This window comes from Grosmannia clavigera, assembly GCF_000143105.1.
Source record: "Grosmannia clavigera kw1407 unplaced genomic scaffold GCSC_89, whole genome shotgun sequence".
Classification (NCBI taxonomy): Eukaryota; Fungi; Ascomycota; class Sordariomycetes; order Ophiostomatales; family Ophiostomataceae; genus Leptographium; species Leptographium clavigerum.
Genome location: NW_014040569.1, coordinates 601,154 through 622,738, shown reverse-complemented (window position 1 = coordinate 622,738; position 21,585 = coordinate 601,154). Strand labels below are relative to the sequence as shown.

Sequence of the window (21,585 nt, the reverse complement as noted above, 5' to 3'; positions counted from 1 at the left end):
ATTGTCCAAATTGCTTTCGACATCATTTGCACCATCGAAATTTACATTCAGGGTTGAGAGCGCCAAATCCGATTTTGCAAACTGGCCGAGCAGGTCCATGCCAGCGATCGTTGAATCGCCCGGTATGATCTGGCCACTCGAAACAGGACGCGGGCTGTCTGTGAGGAAGGCTCTCCGAAACGGGCTTGGGCTGCTCGTTGCGAGTCCACTTCTGTCTCTGGAGAAGAGATAGGCTGAAAATTGCGCATGAAGAGAGTACAGGTCAGACGAGGCATAGCTTGCGTACTCTTCTATCAGATTGGTCATGTCCAGATTCTGCGAGCTTTAGGGTTGCACTTGCCAGTCGCTTGATACTGCAGTGGCAGGCCTTCCCTCTGTGGTAATGGAGTAGGTAGAACCTGAGCCGGACTTCTCGGAAGGGTGGAATCGGAGATGGCTGGGCCACGCCGTTTTAACAGCCGGTCTATTCATGTTGGTACATCCACCTATGGAATATGAATCATCTGGCTGTCTTCGCTTGTATAACTTCAAGTTGCAGTCAGAAAAAGACGTGCATGTAAGTTGTAGGTGGCGACACGCTTTACATGACGTCTCTCGACTCTAGCATTACACCAGAGTCGGCCATTAGCACAGCCGATGCGACAATGAAGGAAAACTAGGCAATATGACGCTACATTCTGCCGGCGGCATATAAGCAGCCGAATTGCCTGGACACCAGCGGTTACTGGAGCTGGCAGTTTCGGCATGGTGACACGGTAATACGATAAGAGACGAACAGAGGGGCCCGAGAAGTCGACGCATACATAGCTGTCTGTATTTGATTACTAAGCGGATTACAAGCAGTATTCTGCCGACCGTGACCGCCAAATATGCTACGCGCAGGGCGCTCACCTGGCGCTCACCTAGCAATTCCCTTCTCGTCGAACGTCGAGCATGAATGTCGGCTATCAACATCCCACAATAGCATTAAACGAGCCCTTCAAAGAAAGCCCAGGCTTAGACGAAACTCTCTGAACAGCGCTGACGTACGACAACACGAAGAGCAAAAGTCCAAAGATTCTTCACGTTTTCTCGCCGTTGCCACCGATTTTTTTTCACCAGCAAACCAACAACATGCCGTACATTACCAGCGTCCATGAATCTTTACCATGTGAGCCCGCCTCATGTTTCTTCGACAGCAGCTCAAGCCGCCATGTTCTCTGAATAGGCACAAAACACTGACTCGTTGTCTTTTCTATTCTTCAGACATCGACCCGGAACCGAGTGCGGAACAGCGTGCAGCAGCCGAGGCGCTGATCGCCGAGGAGCGAGCACTCGTTCCAGACGACCCTCACCATGCCCTATTGCGACCGCCCTACGAGCCTCGGTTTACGGAGGCTATGCGCGCCGAGATAGACCGCGTGGCTGCAAACCAGAAACTGGACAAGAAGGACCAGAAACCCCTCTCGGCCATCGATCTGTCACGATACGAAGCACAAGAAGAACTGCCCGCCAATGGTTCCGCAGCCAGCCTGCGCTCTGTCCTTGCCAATGCCTACACCAGCCAAGCATATCTGCGCAGCCGGCGCGCGCACCTAGCACTGCTCGACAGCTACGGGAAAAACGCCTGGCTGGTGGGCAATTGGCAGGTAGAAACTGAGCTGCGCGGAGTCGAGGCTGAGCTGGCGCAGACACGCCGCCATATTGACATCACCACACTGCGGCGCCAACGGGCCCAGAACGAGGCCGCGCCCGAGCTGCAAAGCCTCGAAGAGACGTGGCGGACAGGCATTGGGCGCGTCCTCGAAACTGAAGCTGCTGCTGAAGACTTGCGCCAACAGTGTCTGGATGCGCGAAGACGACAGGTCGCGAGCGAGGTCTGAAACTCAGGGAGCTTCGGACGATACATGTGGCAGGCAGATGGCTCGAATTTGTAAGACAAGTGGCGCTTGGCGTTGGGTGAAATGCATACAGGTTGCAGATTGATATAGATTTACTAGTCAGAATTATGCAAACGGCACGATACCATATCATTTACTGTGTCTGCGATATGTGCGGTGCCTACGTACTACGGTGGAAGTCGGAAATGCCAAGCTTTGATGTGTTCGATATCCTGGATCAGCATGTGCAAAATATATAAAGGAAGTCAAAAGAGAACGAAAGCCGGCAACTACCGATACGATTACCCCCCCATAAACGCCACTTAACCACCACCCCTCAGCACAGGAAGCTGTAACAGACATCCTTCCTAAAAACGAGACATTTAAATACGTGCACAGATAACAGGCGCCACTTCAAGTCCAGAGCAGCTGTACACTCTTCTTGAAAGCTCCTCTCTATCTTACGACTCTCTCTGAAGGGGATCCAGATCTTCCACTCCCGTCTTCACTCCCGTATACCTCGTCCTCCGCATAATGCCTTCGACCGGGCCAAGTAGTCTCTGGAAGGCAGGCTTGCCTAGAGTAGCAACCTTGAGCTCGGTTCTTGCCCTGACCGTAGCGGCACGGGGTGCGTCGTTGAGCAGCGCAAGCTCGCCAAAGAAGTCTCCTTTTTGGTAATTTTTGACAGGGTTGTCGGTTCCAACCTTGAAAGCATCGGCCTCGCCGCTTTCTACCAAATAGAACGAGTGGCCGGGGTCGCCCTCTCGGATGATAGTGACGCCAGGCGGGAACTTTTGGGCTTCCAACGCATCCGCAATTTTGGATCGCTCGTATGGGGTAAGCGTTGCTAGCAGGGGCACCTCCTCGAGAAAGCTCTCGTACATACGGCGCCGTGCGAAGGTGGACTCCATTAGAATGCGGCGAAACGTGAGGCGGTCCAATGCCCACAGGGTGCACGCAGCTTCAGCCGACATGACCGTAGCAGCGCGTGGCGCGTTGTACATTAGTGCCAGCTCGCCAAAGGAGCCACCTGCCATAATTGTGTCCACCTTCTGGCCGAGCCCCTCGGGGCCTGCTTGGAGCGAGCCACTGCTGTTGACGTATACATCGAAGCTGCCCTTCTCGACAACATAGAAAAAGTCGCCAGAATCCCCTTGAGTGATGACCTATGGTCGGTTAGATCGTGGAGAATACAGGTTAATGTACAGAGCTTCGCCTACCTTGATGCCTGTTGTCGGGATTGGCTTCTCTACTAAGGCACCGAGAATCTGGGACGACTGCTCATCGTCCAGATGGCTGAAGAGGAAATTGTTCTGGATAGCTCGCTTCAGGCGCTCGAGCTGATCGGTTGACTTGCGATGGACAGGTGGGCTCCAGTTGTCGTATGAGTCGGCCACCGGCTTGAGTGACTCGGCAGAAACGGACGTCCGTCGAGCGAAATTGTACTGCGCGGGATACTCTCCAAAAGGTTGCAAATGGCCAGGCGAAGAGAGATCGGGGGAGGTGTCTTGCGGAAAGAAGCTAGCACCAAAGCCGGAGTCGGTCTTGAGTATGAAGGTCGGCGGTGGGGGCGGCCCAGCATTCTCGTCCTCTTCGATCACCTGCCGCATCATGCCAGATGAGCTGTCTGCCCCTTTTCGTGCATCAGACGAAGACCCAAACGGGTTAGAATTAGCCCCAAAGGGACTTGTAAACCCTCCAGCAGACATGGTGTTGTAAGGTAGCAGTGAAATCCGACGAGTATCAAGCTTGCGCCTTTAGGTGGATGTCGAGATATGTGCTCAGTCGCAGAAAATACACTGGTCTGGTCGTCGGTAATGTGAGATGGCTCGCGCCGCGGCTGGTGGATCGTGCTCTGTGCTTAATTGGTTAGCAATCTCGGTGGAAATATGAGGTGACAACGCGATAATGACATCGGTTTGGCCCATGAAACAAGAGAACGTGTCCAGAAGCCGAGAAAGAATAGAAAGCAATTTGTCAGATGTGCGTTGTCTATGCAGTCTGCGATAGGGAAAGGCGGAAAATAAAGAGGCAAGCGGTATTTAAGTGCACCTTCTAGAAAGGGGGGCTTGGAAAGGCTGAGTCAAGGACAGAACGTATGCCGATAGCACACAGCTGCCCACCCGTTTACGACAGAATAGATAGCAAGCCGGAGCTGTCAAGACAGTATGTAACAGTTGAGGTAAAAGATAAGGTGAGAGGATGCTGGATGATCGTCTGTCGCCGACCATGCGCGAAGCAGTTTGATGAAGATGGCAGGAAGATGGGTGAAAAGAGGCAGACAGGCCGGATAAGGGGAGGCAAGAAATGCTAGAAGTAGAAGGAACTTTACCTGGCGGCTTGCTGAAAATGTTGCCCGGTTCTCGGTGTGTGTCGGTCCAGTGCTCGGGCGTTCAATTTGGAGCGACAGTCGAAATGGCAAAAAAAAGAGAAGAAAGGAGGGAGTGGCCGCGGATCAGTCAACGTAGATGGGTAAGAAGGAGGAGGACACGAACGGGAAGCAGCTTTGGGTAAGGCAAGCGGAACACTAGAAAATCAAGGTGGGGGAAGGGGGGATGGACAGCCTTTGTTTCTTCGAATGAGGTCTGTAGTCGCCCGCTTTGAAGCCGCCAGTCACAACAGCCCCTCACCCAACAAGATCCTCCAAAAGCCGTTCCACCCGCCTAGTCAGAGGTGCTGGAAAAGTTCTAGAAGGAGCACGGACCACCATGCGCCACGCCCTCCCGCGAGCATGCTTCTGGAGCTTCTGTGCAGCGGCCACTGCCTGAATCAGACATGGGAGGGCTGCCTGCTCCTAAGATACAGTGGATATTGGTGTGTCCTTCGCAGCGATAACGGTCGCCAGCTGCAGTTCATTTGCGCAAGATTTCCGTATTATGGGTCCAATTCGTCGCCCTTGCTCAGCGGCTGCCTTCAGACCCGGCTTGATATCAGCGATGCTAAAAGGAGGCTCATCTGGTCGCAGAGGTTCTGGTTGCATGACGCAATCAGTGAACCCGTTTTAATCAATCTACTCTATCAAGGAAGTTTGGGGCGATGCCTACAGCCAGGCAGCCCGAAGGACGACGACTCGGGCGGTAAGCAAAGACTACAACAGGGCAATAGACAGGGCGGGTACAAGAACTTAGACGCTGGTAGAACTAGGAGAGATGCCTGGCCTACCGACCCTTGGAGATTGAATGGCCAACGATGCTGTAGTGTTCATCAACAAGCTTGGCAGGCTCTTTTCTTCTTCGTCGTCGCAAGATTCGCGCCAGATACCTTGAAATCTCACTTCACACCGAACCCACATCACCCCCAGTCGAATATTGTAGCCATTACCAGACAGCGTTCGGCATTCAAAGACTAGGACACTGAAACCCCACCAACATGATCCTACCCCAAGACGTCATCATACTACGAGCTCACAGCGTCCCACAGTTACCGGCAACACCGATTTCAAGTAATACGTAAGGTACTATGTAGCGTCGATAGAATTACGGTTACACGCGACGGACGGCTGTCTCAAGAAAGTGACCCCTTCCAAAAAGGAAGGCGGATAGTCGAATCCAATCTAATTTGCTTTGTGCGTTGAAAGAGCCAAGGTCGACGGGGCTGAACTTATCCGGCAGGGTTATGCATTAAAATCACGTGACTGCGTATGCTGGTCGCAAAGGCACCCTGCCTCTTTTGTGGGTCTACCCTACATATGTATCTACGACGTAAGATCCAAGCAAGATACGGTCACGGTACGATCACGTGCATATGAACGCGTCAGTGGCTGAGCAACGGACATAACATGTCCCGTGAATGCGCCACAGAATCTGACAGTTTGTCTCCTGGCTATACGAAGTCGTCGCAGCGTGTAAGAATCCCGGACGCATTCCTTCATCCTGTTGCATAGTCGCCGAGGGGGAGGATGTGCATTCTCCAACAATCTACCAGCAGATAAACACAGCCCATTGCCGCTCATCGACACGTATTAGGTCCGGCGAAAGCGAAGCGCGACACATTTATCTCACACGATGGCGCTCGAAGACGACAATCCGCATCATGCGGATTCCATCGCATCGAACGAGTCGGACTCGAAACATCCCGAGAAGAAGAAGAACAAGAGACCAGCGAGTAAGTCTGCCGTCCACTTCTGCTGCGCCCAACCACGACACGCAGGTGTCAGAGTCCATGGCTTCCGAGCCTCCGAACCCCAAAGAGCCGTTTGCTAACGCGGTGCTCCTTTTCTTCTTCACCCCTTTTACGCAGACACGGCATTTCGGCAACAGCGGCTGAAGGCATGGCAGTGAGTAGTCCCCCGCGGACACAGATGCCGCTCCGGAGCTGGTCGAGACGGTGCTGACGGGCGTGTGCCACAAACAACAGGCCCATCCTGACGCCCAAGACGGTGCTGCCGCTGTTCTTCGCGATCGGCATCATATTCGCACCTATCGGCGCCGCGCTGCTGTATGCGAGCTCGCGCGTGCAGATGATCAAGCTGGACTACACCGACTGCGCCATGGCGGCACCGACAACCGGCTTCGACAGCATGCCGAAGAGCAAGGTGGACACGCAGTTCAAGTCCTCCAGCAACTCGTCCAAGGTGGCAGCCATGTGGAAGCGCACAAACATCAGCGTGTCCTACGACGGAGTCGAGGTGCCAGGCGGCGTCCAAAAGTGCTCGCTGCAGTTCAACATCCCCGAGTCTATGGGTCCTCCGGTGCTGTTCTACTACCAGCTCACCAACTTCTACCAGAACCATCGGCGCTACGTGAAGAGCTTCTACGACAAGCAGCTCCAGGGCAAAGTCTTTACCAACGACACCGTGCACGACTCGGACTGCGACCCGCTGCGCCTCAATGCCTCTGGTGCGCCGTACTATCCTTGTGGCCTGATTGCCAACTCGCTGTTCAACGACACCTTCACCAGCCCGGTCCTGCTCAACGTGCAGGATGCCAGCAGCGCCAACGAGACGTACATGATGCAGAACTCGTCCAATATCGCTTGGAGCTCTGACAAGACGTTGTACGGCAACTTCCCGTCCTCTATGCAGTACTCTGACGTTGCCCCGCCGCCGAACTGGGTCCATCGCTTCCCCCACGGATACACCGACTCCAATCCGCCGCCCAACCTGGCCGAGGACGAGCCGTTCATGGTCTGGATGCGGACAGCTGGCCTTCCCACCTTTAGCAAGCTGGCCCAGCGAAACGATACCACTGCCATGCGCAGCGGCACGTACCAGGTCGACGTTCTGGACTGTAAGTTGTCATCACCCCTCCGCCTTGGTGCAAGGAGAGTGGAGAGTGACTGCTGACGTAATGCACCCAATAGTTTTCCCTGTCAGCGACTTTGGCGGCACCAAGTCCATTGTACTGTCCACACGGACCGTCATCGGAGGACGCAACCAGTTCCTGGGCATTGCCTATGTCGTAGTCGGTGGCATTTGCATTTTGCTTGGCGCCATCTTCACCGTCACCCATGTCATCCATCCGAGGTGAGTGCTTTCTGCATCTGCCGTCTGCAGAGCTTTTAAACAAGCACATGACTCGGTCTTCTGACACTCGTCTTCTCTCTCTAGGAAACTGGGCGACCACACCTATCTGTCCTGGAACAACGCACCGGCTGCATCCAAGCAGAATGCCGGTGCAGTTGGTGGCAGTGCCTCGATGGCGACGGGCCGTGACATGGGCGGTGCTGCCTAGAATGCGCATCCCTGAAACACTGCCTCGCTTGGACACTGACGTTATCGGCAGCGGTGCAGTGGCACGATGAGACCACTGAACGTGCTCATGACGATCCTGTCTGCCTGTGGATGCTCTAGGCTGCCCTAAATCTTGACTTTGGCTTGATTTCGCGCCATGATATTGTATGAATAAACTCACTGGCACCAAAGCAGCAGATTGTTTCGTTTCTTTCCTATTTTCATCCTGTCTTGTTCTGTTTCTTGTTCTGTAACGCGGTGCCGAATATCTATTCTGTACGAGATATCCTTCTGGGGAATGTGTTTCAAAGATTTGACTGCCTCGCTGTTTGCTCTCGACCTAAATGTATTCCATCGTATACTGCCTCGTTGTTGCTCGTGACTGGAGATACGGCTCCTATCTTCTGGGCATATTGACCAACGGCATCCTGAGCCGACCCCAACGTTTCTTAAATTCTCGGATCCTCACCTGGCAGACAGTCCCATCTCGACAATTTGTCTCCAACCTGCGCCAGTTTGACGCAACAGACGAACGAAATATAATGCGAAGAAACGTGCGAAACAAACAGAACTCATCTGCGCCATCCACCTGCAGGTCTAGCAGTCAGACTTCCATATCTTACCAACCCCGATCCTATCATCCGCCTGCTTAGCGCCGCTTCTGCTTTTTCCCTCCGCGATCCTCGTCTTGATGAGCAGTCTCGCGATCTCGCTTCGCCGCCTTGCGCTCCAGCTCGTCCCAGTCCTCGCCCTCCTCCTCGTCACTGACGTCTTCATCGCTTGCTTCGGCTGACGCATTTGAATCGTACTCGGAGTCTTCTTCGCTCGACTCGGACTCGCCCTCGAGCTCGCTGTCATCAATCTCGAAGGCGCTTTCCTCATCGTCATCGGAACCGCCTTCTTCATCGTCCGAATCAATTTGCAGCACAGCCCACCCACCGTCCGCAAAGAACTGGTGCGTATCCGCGGTCACCGTCTTCATAATCGTCTGCCAGTTCAGGTTCAGGGGACCCTCGGAAAAGGCAATGTCTGATGAGTCCAGGAACTCTTTCACGTCCTCCAGAGACTCGACCGGGATCGTATTGACGTGGAATGGCGGTCGTGAAAAGTCTTTGAAAACGAACACCAAATCAAAGTTCTTGAGACCGAACTGGACACGCTCCAGGTGGGCGATCTCGATGTCCTCCAAGGTAAGAACCATAAAGGGCGGCTCCGTCAACTGAATGAGACAGTCCGTGGTGGGCTGGATGTAAACGTTGCTGCGGAACGGAACACCGTTGAAGCCAATTTCGCGGATAGGCATGTCCACCTCGATTCCTTCACTTCGGCCTGCCTCGGCAATTTTTTCGGCGAAAGATTTGAAGAGCCTGTCAAGCTCGGTGCGCCGGCGGCGTTCCTCTTGCTCGGCCTCAAACTCATCCTCGTCACCATACCTGTACTTGCGCTTCCGATTGCCGGTCTCGTCGAATTGGATATCCGTGGCTTCGCGGTAGAACTGTACATCCTTGGTCTTCTTCTTGTTTCCTATGATGATAGGGTCCTTGAGGTGTATGTGGACGATGACGATGAGCTCGTGCTGGCACGGCTGGAAAAAGAGATGGCGGACGTTGGAAAAGAGAATGTCCACTCTTTGGTGTGTGCTAAGTGGTGACTGGTAGCGAATACCATTTTGATGGATCTCTACCTTGCCCGGAACACGTTTCCCTTCCATAGCAGGACGAATGAAGACGTTGTCCAAGACGGCCGGCCGGCGATCTGAGCGTTGTTAGTGCTGACGCGCGAATTGCATATTTCGGGGGGAATACGCACTCCTAATCTCAATAAGCTTGTCCTGTTCGACAACATCTTCCATATCCTTCTTTTCCTGTTCCTTCTTCGAGGCGTCACGCTTCATCACTGCGATCTGGTTGGCGATATCATCGTAGCGACTGCCATCCATGGAGCGGAACGTCAAGCTGCGAACAAAGTGCGCAGAGGCGTCTTCGAAGGGCTGGTCATCCTTGCGGCCAACACCCTGTCCGGGGGAGAGGAAATTGACGCGCAAAAAGGCCCATTCGCCCTCATCACTCTTACTAGCGTTTTTAATGGTGTTGATGTGAAAAGGCACTGGTCGACCCATGATGGGGAGAACAACGGTCGCGTTCTTTTGGTCCACCACGATGCCCAGATCGCGCACTTTGGCTGGGAATTGGTTGTCTCGCTTGTAGGACTCGAAGCGTTTAAACAGCTTCACCTCCTTACCATTCTGGTCGCCCGTGGCTTCCGCAAAGCGAGCCATGCCCTCCCGCTGTTTCTTGGCAGCGAGAGTCTTCTGATGCGTGCGCCGCTTCTTTTCCACGTCCTCGTCCACCTGTGTGGTACGCTCTGACCGCAGGCGGGTGCTCGTGATGTTCTTAGTGGCCACAGCACCGACTCTCTTGTCCTTCTTTTCTTTCTTCGGAGCCGGCTGCTCCTCCTCCTCATCCTTGAAGAAGAACGAGCTCGCATCAGCATCGCTCGGGGCGTCGCCGGTGAAGACGACCGGCTCGCCCGTGGTGACGCGAATGGTATCCGTGATGACCAATGAATAGAGCTTGTCGCTCTTGTCTCTAGACTGGGTGTTGTCAATGTCGCTGAAGCCGGTTGTGATACAGAGCGTCATGCCGTCCTTGAGGCTGCGAGAGTTCTTCGCATTCAGTACCAGGGTGGAGTCCTTGTTTTCTAGGCCAATTCCGTAGCCGATGTTCTTCACAAAGTGCTTCTCCAGCTCCGGCTTCTTGCTCTTGACATAGGCAAGCGCCTTTGTGTACACCTCCCTGCACGTGGCGCCGTCGCGAACCTCCTTCAGCACCAGACTGTGGACGGCCGAAAGGAGCCGGTAATTGCTCTCCTGGGACTTGTTCGGGTCAACCAGAAACGTCCGCGCGATAGAAGAGCAGTACGACTTGTAGCGGAGACCCAAGGCGGCAATGATGATGCCCGGCTTCAAGTTGTCATTGTTCACCTCCGTCTGCCACCTCAAATCGAACTTGCCGCCACTCTGGACCAGAGGGCCAAGCACCCAGTCCAGCTGATCGGGGTCGAACTCGGTAGGCAGCTTGGACTTGTTTGGAAGCTCGACAGTTTTCCAAAATTTCTTGTCGTCAAGCATTTTCTCCACCTTGTCGGCTAGGGCACTATGGCGGACCTTCTTGTCTTGATCTAAAATGTCGGACATTTCGTCGAGAAAGTAGGGGTGCATGAGGGCGACGCAAGCTCTGGAAGACGTGCGCATGGCGCGCAACTCTGTCTCGTCCTTGACAGCAAACGCGGCCGTGGAAAGGGCCTGGCTGATGTCGACAGACTCTGCCTCCTTCGCGTGTTCGGTGAAATAGCTCTTCCACTCCTCGACAAATGGGCCGCGAGACACATCCTTTGCAAGGACGCCGACCTTTTTCTGCACACGTTTGAAACGTCTATGTTAGAAAATTGTGCGCAATCATAATCAGCTGCGAAGACACATACCCCGGCATTATTGATAGCCTCAATTATTTTGGCAAAAGCCTTTTCATTCTCAACCGCATCTTTGCCGCGAACGAGCACTTCCACGGGAAACCGACCACCCTTGATCTGGTCGAGGTATTTTGCTGAGCTACATTAGCATGCTGCTCACTGCGTCTCTCTCCCGTCTTATTGCACGCTTGACCGCACCTTTCTTTTGCGTCGTCAGGATGTATAGTGTTTCGGTCGTGAGGAGCATTAATGTCGTGGGAAATTCGTAGCCAAGCAACCAGAACTGCAGGATGTGTTAGCAAAAGCTGCCAGTGACCCATTAGGGTTGCGCAATACTCACATGCATAGCATTGCTCTTGTGAAACTCTGGGGTTTCGTCGACCTTTCCCATCATGATCACGATGGACCCAACGCCACCGAAGACGCCATCGTCACTAGAGCGCTTCACATCTGCCTTCCAGGTATTTGTGAGGTCGGAAATACGTTCCTGGAAAAGCTTGGCCTCAATCTTTATGTCGGCCATGGCGAGCTTCGCCGGCGATCGCGAAGGCTAACTGGGAAGTGTCACTTTTCTGACTTTGCAGCCGAAGGCGCCAAATACTGGGCTTGACTAAGTTAGAATGAAAGGATAAAGTATGCGATGGCGGCAGTAGGGGGTCGCGATCAATGATGAAATTTGAGAAAGGGCGTTGTTCATTTTTCGGCGACCCTTATTACTACCTCTTCAGCTACGGGTCATTTTTCGCGTCACATCACGCGTCGGCCTGGCATTGGCTAGCGCTGGTTGATTACTGGAAGAATCAATGCCTGAGGCCTGAATAAAGACGCTTAAGGTGTACGGAGTATCACTTCACTCTTACTTATAGTATTAGCGGGTCTGCACTGCAGGTAACCAATCGGCATTAGCACCTTGCTCGTGATATATCTTACGTTCAACACTCCGTATCTTACCTAGGGCTTCGAGCAAAGTCTTACATGAGAAGCAGCGTTGCAGTGCTGATACTACATATTAAGTAAGCCAGAGAAAATGTAGAAACTAACGTAAAACGGTCTCGACAATAGGTACGATTCTTACTTCTACTTTCCTTATTGAGACCGGGTAACGAGCCTTAGCGTTGGTATTTCTAAGCAACATTAAAAAAAATATGGATAGAGAAGCTAAAAAACCCCGAGATATCGCCCTCTGGCCTATACCGGAGAGAACTTTCCTCTTCTCTGGAAAACGGGCAAATCTGGTGATAACTGTCAGCGCAACGGGAATTGCTTCGAGCCGCCTAACCCTGCCGGAAAAGTCGCATTTCCACGGATCGCCCTGTTCCTTGTCTATCGGCCGTTTCTTTCACCTTATCCCTGCGCCCCTCACCCGCAGCCTCTTACCTTGAAATCCCATTCAGCCAACCACAGACACTATCCATTGCGTTTGTGAATGACGCCATTATCCCACGCTCCCAGGACCATAGACTCTCGATGTTGATTTGACAGACGGTGCTGCATTCTTCACTCGGCAGCAGAACGTGGGGCAAGCAAGTAATAGCTCAACTCGGCTGATCAGCTTGTCGCCAGGTACATTAGTTTGTGCTTTGTTTCGCCTGTCATCCCGTTGGCCATTTGGACAGCAAGGCCAGGCACTCTTTGTTTTGAGACTGGATGCTAGCATATTTACCACGGAGTTTGCAGCCGCTCTCAAAGACGGACTTTCTCACCGTTCTAGTTCGCGCAAACGCCTGCTGTCGCGATGGGACTTCTGTACGTCTGGGAGGTCACATGCGCGTTCCAACACGGGTGACGCTCTAACCGTATGGCATAGTCAACTCGGCACGGCTCTCGATTGGCCTGAAGCCAAGAAGCACGCCGACCAGGTCCGCAAATGGGGAATCTTGGTAGGTGATTTCAAACAGCGTTATTGCTTTCGTGAATCGTCGCTAAGCAAGCGTAGCAATTGTTAGAGATTTGGAACAAGGCCAAATCAAAAGAGAGGGATGCCCTACTATGGGGAGACGAGGTAACTCAACTCTTTACTACCACAGAATTTCCGCTGCAGATCTTTTGACACGGTCTTCGTGCTGCGTAGGTGGAGTACCTCGTCGTCAAATACGACAAGGAGAAGCCCCGTGTTGTCGTGTCTCTGCGGCAGGCAGACATCCTCGACGCGCTGGCGAACGATGCATCTTTAGCTGCCAAAGGTGGCTGTACCCCAGCCGACACAGATGAAACTTACGATCCCAAGCCAAGGCAAGTCCTCACACCAGAACTGCTTTTGTCACCGTTATTAACGGACCCAAAGCAAAGATCCGTTGCCCGTTTTCCACCCGGAGTTTGGACGGTATATGCTGGAATCGACGCCGGGAAAGCCGTGGGGAATCGAATTAAAGGAACTCTTGGACGTGGAACCGAACATGAAGATAAGGTAAGAGGCCCATCCACCGCATATCGACGCATTTTCATTGGGTTATGTTAAGCAGCCTTCCACTTGCATTTAGACGAATCATTGCCAAAGACCACATGAACGCCGACGAATATCCCATAACTTTGACGACATTTCCACGACTGGGCTCTCCGGGCGTCTTTTCCGATCCTCATTATCCCGTGTCTGGACCTCAACTGCGGTCCCAGTTTGTCCCCGATGAGATCGCCAACCCACACATTCGGTTTCCAACGTTGGCGGCCAACATCCGCAGCCGTCGTGGCCGGAAGGTGCAGGTGAATGTCCCTGTATTCCGTGATGTCAACACACCGTGGCCATGGAAGGACCCAACGGTCAACTTTGATCTTCACCAGTGGCCTGAAGACAGCGACGAGCGCAACGGCGCTGCACCGGACAACTTCATCCACATGGACGCGATGGCTTTTGGCATGGGCAGCTGCTGCCTACAGATCACCTTCCAAGCCAAGAACATCACCGAGGGTCGACGTCTTTACGACCAGCTGAGTCCTCTTGGTCCCATCCTCTTGGCCCTGACGGCAGCCACTCCGGTCTACAAGGGCTTCCTTGCAGACACGGACGTGCGATGGAACCAGATCAGCAGTTGTGTCGATGACCGGACGCCGGAAGAGCTGGGAGAGGAGGTGAGTTTGCTCTGGCAAGACGGCGTGAGAAGCCGGCTGCGCTCGTGTATGGGTGGTATTTGTTGCTGACCCATGACATTGCAGCCGCTCAAGAACAGCCGCTGGCAGATTCCCAAGTCCCGGTACGCGTCCAATTCGACATACATTTCGACGGACCCGAACCTACGACCTGAGTATTTTGACCCGGACCTAGTGATTGACGAGGATATCAAGGCCCAATTGATGCAGGGTGGCATGGACGATCTGTTGGCAACGCATTTTGCGCATCTCTTTATTCGAGACCCTATCGTCATCTTCTCTGAGGACCTGCAGACGCTTGACCTGGCGGAGACCAACCACTTTGAGAACATTCAGTCCACCAACTGGCAGCACATGCGCTTCAAGCCACCGCCGCCAGACAACAGCATTGGCTGGCGGGTCGAGTTCCGGCCGATGGAAGTGCAGATCACCGACTTTGAGAACGCTGCCTTCTCAGTCTTCATTGTCCTGATCACGCGTGCCATCCTCTCGTTTGGCCTAAACTTCTACATTCCTATCGTACGGGTGACTGAGAATATGGAGACGGCCCACATTCGAGATGCCGTACTGTCCGAGACGTTCTATTTTCGGAAGAACGTCTTTCAGCAGCAGCGCCAATCGCGCCACGGCCGTCACCGGTCTGCCCGTGGCGATGACAGCGGGAATACAAGTGCCGCAGCGTCTGGTACGACAACGCCAAGTGGACTCAGTCGGCCGCAGTCGCCAGCGCTTGGCCCTGTCGAAGATGAGTATAGGCGCATGTCGATCAACGAGATCATCAATGGCACTGGCTATCCGCAGCACGGCCTTTCCAACAATGGAACCTCGGATGTCAATGGAACCGGTGTCGGATTAGAGCAAAGTTCAGCTGAGGCTGCATTCCCCGGTCTTATTCCCCTGGTGGAAAGCTATCTCGACTCCGTCAATGTTGACGTGCAGACCCGGTGTCAGCTGTCTACATATCTTGATCTTATCCGAAAGCGGGCATCAGGCGAGCTTTGGACCTCTGCTCGGTGGATACGCGCCTTTGTCAAGGAGCATCCGGATTACAAACAAGACAGTGCCGTTCCAGAGTCTGTGACTAAGGACCTTGTGGGTGCTGTTATCGATATCGGAGCTCGCGAGGAGACGGGCGGCGGGTGGAAAGACCTGGACATTCCGGAGATTGAGAAGCTGATGGGATCGTTCAAGGGGTTTTGAAGGCATAATGAGCGCAGCATTTGTTTTCCTGTCGTTTCCCCGCCACGTTATGTCTAAAGCGACTGAAATGGCCTAGTCTTAGTTTTACTCCTCAGCCCAACGGGTCAGCTTCCGGAGCCTACATAGTACACAGTAGATAGTGCCGGCGAGAGCGAGACCCTGGCTTGACGTCTTACTGGCACGGACTCGCCTACGCCTATCTGGACAGCATATCTATGTAGCCCCTGGCCGCGGGTGAATTTGAATACCGAGATCAGCCAATATGGCCTAGACACTTGCCCGTGGTCTTTTGAGCCCCCCCTTACATCGCCGCGACGGACCTTGGATCCTCACATGATGACAGCGTCGCGCGATGTGATCTTCCCGGCTACACGCCGGATTCCCACTCTTATTTTTATGCTTTGTGCTATTTTCGATGCTACAGAATGCCGGACAGGAATGGTCCGTGACAAACAGCTAATGTGTGCTGTTTCACGAGTGGAACGCAAGATGCAGCATGCTATCCTTGCGACAACCTATGGTAACTTGATGATTCATGTCCCACCATGAGCGCACATTTCAGGCGACTGTGTCGGTCTACGACATCACGGCCGGTTGGTGGGTACAGAAAATGCCGTGGGGGGGATCTGTGTGAACTTGTCTCTTTCAGTCTTGTAATGGCAAAAACGTTTTGGCTACTCGTATCGAGAGGCATTTTCAATACGCTTTTTGCTGCACTTGTACTTTGTAGTGCCCATTCCAACATCATATCGAGATGATCAGCAGAGACATTCACGTGCTTTTCTCTTGGGGTTGGCGGTGTGAGGGCTCAGCTACGAGATCGAAAAAGGCAGGTGCGAAGTTGATTAATTCCCTCGGCGGGAATCCCCGAGGGACAGACAATTGTGAGCAGATACCAAGTTTGGCCCCTACTCGTATCTTACATCGCATGAAACAGCAATCTTCTTTGCAATGATAACACAACCATTAGGGCCTGGTGCCGCTCCTGTTGACCATGCGAATAAGCAGCTAGACAAAAGCCCAGAAAATCATGAAGTTTGTGACACAGTGCTCGGTGACGGACAGGGCGAGAAAGAGAGAGAGAGTGGGACTCTTGAGACGGAAGAAGAAAAAAAGAGAAAGTGTGCTGCGATCTGACACCTCGGCCGACCTACTAATATGTGATCCTGGGCGGCCTGCGAACTGCAAGCGCTCCGAGAGGTACAAGATGCGGTCGTGAACACAGCGGCCCACTGTCCCTACAGCTCTCCCAGACAGCCTCTCCAGTCCGGAAGGGATTGTCGATACGGCCAGCGACCTATCTATGTGACAGGTTACTCTACTACTATGTACACCTCGTCTCCTGAGTTCTGCGTTCCAATCGAGGTCTCCACCTCGGCTTATGCTTGCCAGGAAGCGCAATATATCAGGCATGGGGCACGTTGTTACTAGGTTAGGATATCTGCCGCCTCAACCGGACAGCTACAGAGGCGTGGCCGAACACGGGAAGCAACAGCAGTAGTGATAGCCGCGATAGGACGACCGGGAGGGCCGATCTGAAGCACTCGGTGTGCTTGAAACAGAGGACAGCTCCGAAGAGGCTGAAGACGGGTCAGCACGGAAGGCCCTGGTTCATCATCGTTGCTGGTAGGGGTTGGACTTCTTCCAACTTCTCTCACCGACAGGCTTGTCGCTTTTCCCGTCCCTCGTCCCTCGTCTCTCGCTTCTCCTTTGCAGCACAGCAATGACAGGTCGGGAAATGGGCGGATGACTAAGCACATCCGCACATTATAAGGCGCCTTGTACGAGTTGATAGATGTGACAAGAAGCACTGGCCGCCTTATTGTATCAGCCATTTTCGAGGAGGGAAGGACAACCGCAGCAGCAGTGCCTAGCTTTTTATGACTTGTCGCAAAGCCAAGGAAAATATGATTGCAGACGTACCAACCACCAAAATCGAAGATCCCTCTTGCTCTCGCCTTCCTCGTCAACAAAAGAAGCTGCCGAGGATGAGGAGCACGAGAAAAATGTGGGCTATATCCGCCACGGTGCGTGCATATGCCGTTCGGGTGTGATGGCCATGGCAGCAAAAGCAGTATGTCGTGGCACAAGGCCACAGGCATGCCCGTTTTCGCCGACATGTGCTTCCACCTGCTGCTATGGCTAGTCTGTCTCCATTATTGTTTCCGGGGCCCATGAGAGTTAGCTTTGGCTGGAAGGGGAGCAGCCAGAGCTATCAAACAGGCTAGCCAAGTTGCTGGCTGGCGTCTTAGTTAAGACCATGGCAATTCATTCCTGAGCAGCCTTGGACTTGATGGGTCTCAGAAACCATCCGAACCAGCCTGTATGTACCGGACTGCTCGCACAAGGCCAGCAGAAATCGTATTTTTATCCTCCTATTACATGACAGGACTCGTTGGTTATGATCGGTCAGATGCAGGCACTCATGCGCCGGCTAGAGTGTGACCTTTTAAATTGTTGCTCGACCCAAGCTGCCATCGACAGTCCTATCCGACCTGCTCATACGATGTAAGCTCGATGCAGCCAATGCGAATGGTCACAGATGTGCAACACGGATGGCAGGAGAGATGCATGTAGCAAAGAGGCGGATGTCGAATGGCACCAGCGCCAGCTTGTGTGCCTCGCTGATGTGTGTTGGGCCTTCCTGCTTCCAGTCACTCCGGGGATGAAAAGGGAGATGCATAGAACGCCAACCTGTTGGTTGGCCATCTGCCAGAGCGGCTGCCAATCACATGCAGGCGAGGGATGGGGAGTGAGGGTCGAAAGGGAGGGGGGGTTCGGCATATGTTTCCCCGTCCTGCCTCGCTCTCTGTCTGCGACGAGGCATCCTCGTTAGAAGGCAGCCGAGCAAGGCGGCTTGGCACCTCGTGACTGGTAATCAGAACACAGCATATCTCACTATCGAGGTGGGTGGTCCTGGTGACCGCCTCCGGCAGGGAGAATACTTGCTCGAGACCAGAGCAGAGCAGCAGGGCCCATGCAGGCGGCCCTTTAGAGGGGAAGGAGACGGTGGCGGGTGTTCGGGGACCGTCCGCGCGCCTCGTACTCCGTACCTGCTCGTACGTGGTAAGAGACGAGTACTAGCTGCCCAACCACAGGCTGTGCTTCCGGAATCTGGCTGCAAGGGCTTGGCGTGGCCCATGGAGGGTGATGAAGGGTGGGTGGGGTGTGAGATGAACGTATACTAAGATACTACAATGGGATCACAGATCCGGCACAAGGTTTTGCAGAATCTCTCTCCTACCCGGAGCCGCTGGGCAGGGCCATTTTACCCTACATGTACAGGAGCTAATCCGCAGAAAGCCGGCCGGTCTTGCGTGTGGTCGCCTCATATTGTGCCACATGGCCGCTGACCGAACCAGACTCTGCCTGCTCTAGGCCCACTCCCCCCTTCTTCCAACCACCATCACGCTCACACGCACACACCCACCACTGGCTGCAGCTATGGGAATGGGTTGATGCATACGGAGTACATGGTATGTACGAATACGATATGATACGTCTCCGTGAGCGGATTTCTGATCCATTCTTTTCAGAGGAGGCAGGCGGGAGACGGATCCTGGACAGGATGGGCCGGCTGGGCCTGATGAGCTGTTCGAGAAGGAACGTTGGTAGGGCGGGGCCGTGAGCGAGCGAGAGAAGGAAAGAGAGGCAGGCGCGAGCGAGAGCTGACATGAGACCAGGATGACAGCCGTATTGGGCTCGCGGGCCCTGAGCCTGCTAGCCTGTGCTGTTGCTCTGCACCATCTCCAGCCAGACAGTTGGGTGCGCTGCGCTGCATTTCTCGGCGTGGTCGAATGCCTAATGCAGCTGCTGGCAAGCTGGACTTCCTCGTTGGGAACAGATCCTCGGCCCCGGCTTTGCTGGTGTTCCTCCGACAGGCTACTATGCATGTTTATTATACATCGCCCTTGTACATACGATCTTTGAGATACAAAGCAGACAGCGCTGAAGAGCCCTGTGCTCTCTGCTCCTTTCGGGTGCAGATCTGGCCCCGACATCTCAGTCGCCCTTTGTCACCTGCTTCTTGCATCTCCGTGGAGCTTGTTGCGCTCCAGCTAGTGGCAGCGCCCTATTTGTGCAAAGTGCTACACGTATCGTACTCGTACGGCGTGCGATACTCGTACGGAGCGGTCTGTGGCATTCAGTGCAGAACGCTGGTTTTATCTTACTACGGAGCAGGATGCCTTTGCCGGGCTTGGCTGGTGGCTCCCTGGTACGGAGTACGAACGAGTTCACATGTCCGTCCTGGCAAGATACGAGTACCCGCCATGGCTACCTTGCCGGCTTACGGTTGCATCCAGCATGTGCGAACACAAGACTCTCCGACCCTTTACGAAGCTACAGAGTAGCGAGCACTCGTACTCCGTATATTGCACACCATCTGTTGCTCTGGCCTTGACGGGAGCGCGTGCTGGCTAGGGGGACGTGCGAGAGAGACAAAAAAAAAAAAAAAAAAAAGGGAGCAGTCGCACATTCGGGGAATGGACGGCCAATCGAAGTTCAGGTGCAGTCCAGATCAGCAATGCGATCCATGCGGCAGACCACGCCTGTCCGTCCGCCTGTCCCTCAGCCGTGATCGATGCTTGGGCCTGGCCCCTAGACGAGATGTTTCATGGCGCAGTCCTGTGGGAGACGAGCTGGCATGTGCGCCTGGGCCCTGAAGAAAGTCGAGACACTGTTGGGCCAAGGACTCTTGTCCTACGACAGGGAGACAAAGACATGGTGATGCCGCATACCGAGACCGGGGAGGAGAGGAGAAAATCCAATGTCTTGTCTCTTTTCGGGGTCGGCGATGTTGTGGAGTCAGACACCAGCCGATTTGGCAAAGAATGATCGGTGAAGGAGGGAGAAGAGGGCCGAACTCGTACATACCCGTAATACATAGTAGGCGGTGGATGCTGCGATGCAGTAGCGCGCACTGTGCGTCGGAAAGTCGATTCTGCGGTGTGCACGAGCAAATGTATCGCAAATGCGGATGCAGATGCAGATGCAGAAGCAGGTGCAGAAGCAGAAAAAAGGCGTCCACAGCTGTGCAGCGCAGCGCGAGCTCCTCGCTGCGGCGGGGCCGTGCTCTTGCCGATGCTGACGCTGACGCTGTAGCTGAAGCTGAAGCTGAAGCGGGAGCCAAAGCTGGAGCTCGGAGCTGGAGCTAGGCAGCTCAGCCCAAGACAGCAGAGTCGAGGAGGACGCGATTTGCATTTGGTCGTGGTGTGTCGTGGTGTTGTCATGTGGTGCGTGCCGCAGCCGACATCCCCTTTCCACCGCGTCCGGCTGCTCAATCCAGGTCCAAGGGTGTGGGAAGGGCCCAGGAAGACACCGTGGGGCGCGTAGCAGCAAGGACGGAGTAGATGATGCTACTCGTCTGCTCGTAGATACTAAGCGACCGACGATATCTTGCTATTCCCTACGGAGTACTCAGCCAGCCGGGCTGTGGAAAAACTCGTATGGCAGGCACGGCCCTTCCCCCCTTCCTTCCTCTAGTCGGCAAATGCGCAATCTATGTGACTTCTTCCTTCCGTTTCCCGCGTGTTTCAAAGAAATCTCCCACCTTTTCATACTCGTACATACCATACCTAGTAGTAGTACGCCGCACACCCCCCCTTTCACCTTCCCCTTTTCGCTCTCCCAATTTTCTCGCCAGCGCCATCCTTTCCGCACTGGGAAAATAAGGGGCGTAATGGGCAGGGAGAGGAAAAGTGACAGATCACACACTAGGACAGAGACAGGCATACGTCTCGTTGGCCTGCTGCTCTGGCTGCGTCGCGCGCGCATCCAGCGTTCCTTCATTTCCCGGCCAGCAGACCCATGGGCCGGTGCAGAGCAAAAGGACGAAAGAAGGCAAACTGCGAATCGGATTCCGATGTATAGAAAAAACCCCCCCCCGGACTCTTTTCGTCACCGCCCAGTTCAGCCCAGCACACGGTGCCTGCAAGGCGTACGGGCTGTGGAAGGCGCACGATCACGCATCTACATCTACATTGTAGCGACAGCCAAATCTTGGCCTCCAAGGCCCATATCCCTCGCCATGGCTCAGGGTAATGGCAAAGAGGGGCCTTGGCCACAGAGGGCCGGTTCTTGGATCTCATCATCTCATAGCCTACGAGTCGCAAGCAAGATGAGATGCTGTCGCCGATCTGCCCTCCCTTTTGAAGAAATAACGGACATTTGACCGTATGTTTTGTGGCCATGGGGCGACAGGGATCACCCTTGTACGATACCCGTTATATGTATGAGGTACGGGCGGCGCACACTCGAGCGCGCTCTAGTGGGCCGAAATGAGGAGCTACATACGGAGTA

The 21,585-nt window shown here is 54.0% G+C and overlaps 6 protein-coding genes across 6 annotated transcripts; 3 read left to right on the top strand and 3 right to left on the bottom strand.

Moving 5' to 3' along the window:
• Positions 1-1,113: 1,113 nt before the first annotated feature.
• Positions 1,114-1,862, top strand: CMQ_5661 (bcas2 family protein; the record flags this gene model as incomplete). Its single annotated transcript, XM_014313248.1, has 2 exons — positions 1,114-1,150; positions 1,246-1,862. 2 exons carry the CDS (start codon positions 1,114-1,116, stop codon positions 1,860-1,862), a joined length of 654 nt encoding a protein of 217 aa, XP_014168723.1.
• Positions 1,863-2,320: 458 nt separating this feature from the next.
• CMQ_5623 (cyclic-AMP-dependent protein kinase regulatory subunit) lies at positions 2,321-3,568 on the bottom strand (the record flags this gene model as incomplete). The annotated part of the gene is made up of 2 exons (XM_014313210.1): positions 2,321-3,025; positions 3,080-3,568. 2 exons carry the CDS (start codon positions 3,566-3,568, stop codon positions 2,321-2,323), a joined length of 1,194 nt encoding a protein of 397 aa, XP_014168685.1.
• A 2,295-nt stretch (positions 3,569-5,863) lies between these two features.
• CMQ_5538 (lem3 cdc50 family protein) lies at positions 5,864-7,531 on the top strand (the record flags this gene model as incomplete). Its single annotated transcript, XM_014313125.1, has 5 exons — positions 5,864-5,963; positions 6,099-6,135; positions 6,216-7,087; positions 7,161-7,323; positions 7,408-7,531. 5 exons carry the CDS (start codon positions 5,864-5,866, stop codon positions 7,529-7,531), a joined length of 1,296 nt encoding a protein of 431 aa, XP_014168600.1.
• Positions 7,532-8,179: 648 nt separating this feature from the next.
• Positions 8,180-11,524, bottom strand: CMQ_5758 (transcription elongation complex subunit; the record flags this gene model as incomplete). Its single annotated transcript, XM_014313345.1, has 5 exons — positions 8,180-9,285; positions 9,340-10,945; positions 11,014-11,135; positions 11,200-11,284; positions 11,342-11,524. The coding sequence occupies 5 exons, from the start codon at positions 11,522-11,524 to the stop codon at positions 8,180-8,182; spliced, it is 3,102 nt and encodes a 1,033-aa protein (XP_014168820.1).
• Positions 11,525-12,736: 1,212 nt separating this feature from the next.
• Positions 12,737-15,285, top strand: CMQ_5779 (glutamate-cysteine ligase; the record flags this gene model as incomplete). Its single annotated transcript, XM_014313366.1, has 6 exons — positions 12,737-12,747; positions 12,809-12,881; positions 13,073-13,184; positions 13,291-13,408; positions 13,482-14,067; positions 14,152-15,285. 6 exons carry the CDS (start codon positions 12,737-12,739, stop codon positions 15,283-15,285), a joined length of 2,034 nt encoding a protein of 677 aa, XP_014168841.1.
• A 4,599-nt stretch (positions 15,286-19,884) lies between these two features.
• CMQ_5665 (uncharacterized protein) lies at positions 19,885-20,487 on the bottom strand (the record flags this gene model as incomplete). The annotated part of the gene is made up of 2 exons (XM_014313252.1): positions 19,885-19,986; positions 20,161-20,487. The coding sequence occupies 2 exons, from the start codon at positions 20,485-20,487 to the stop codon at positions 19,885-19,887; spliced, it is 429 nt and encodes a 142-aa protein (XP_014168727.1).
• Positions 20,488-21,585: the final 1,098 nt, after the last annotated feature.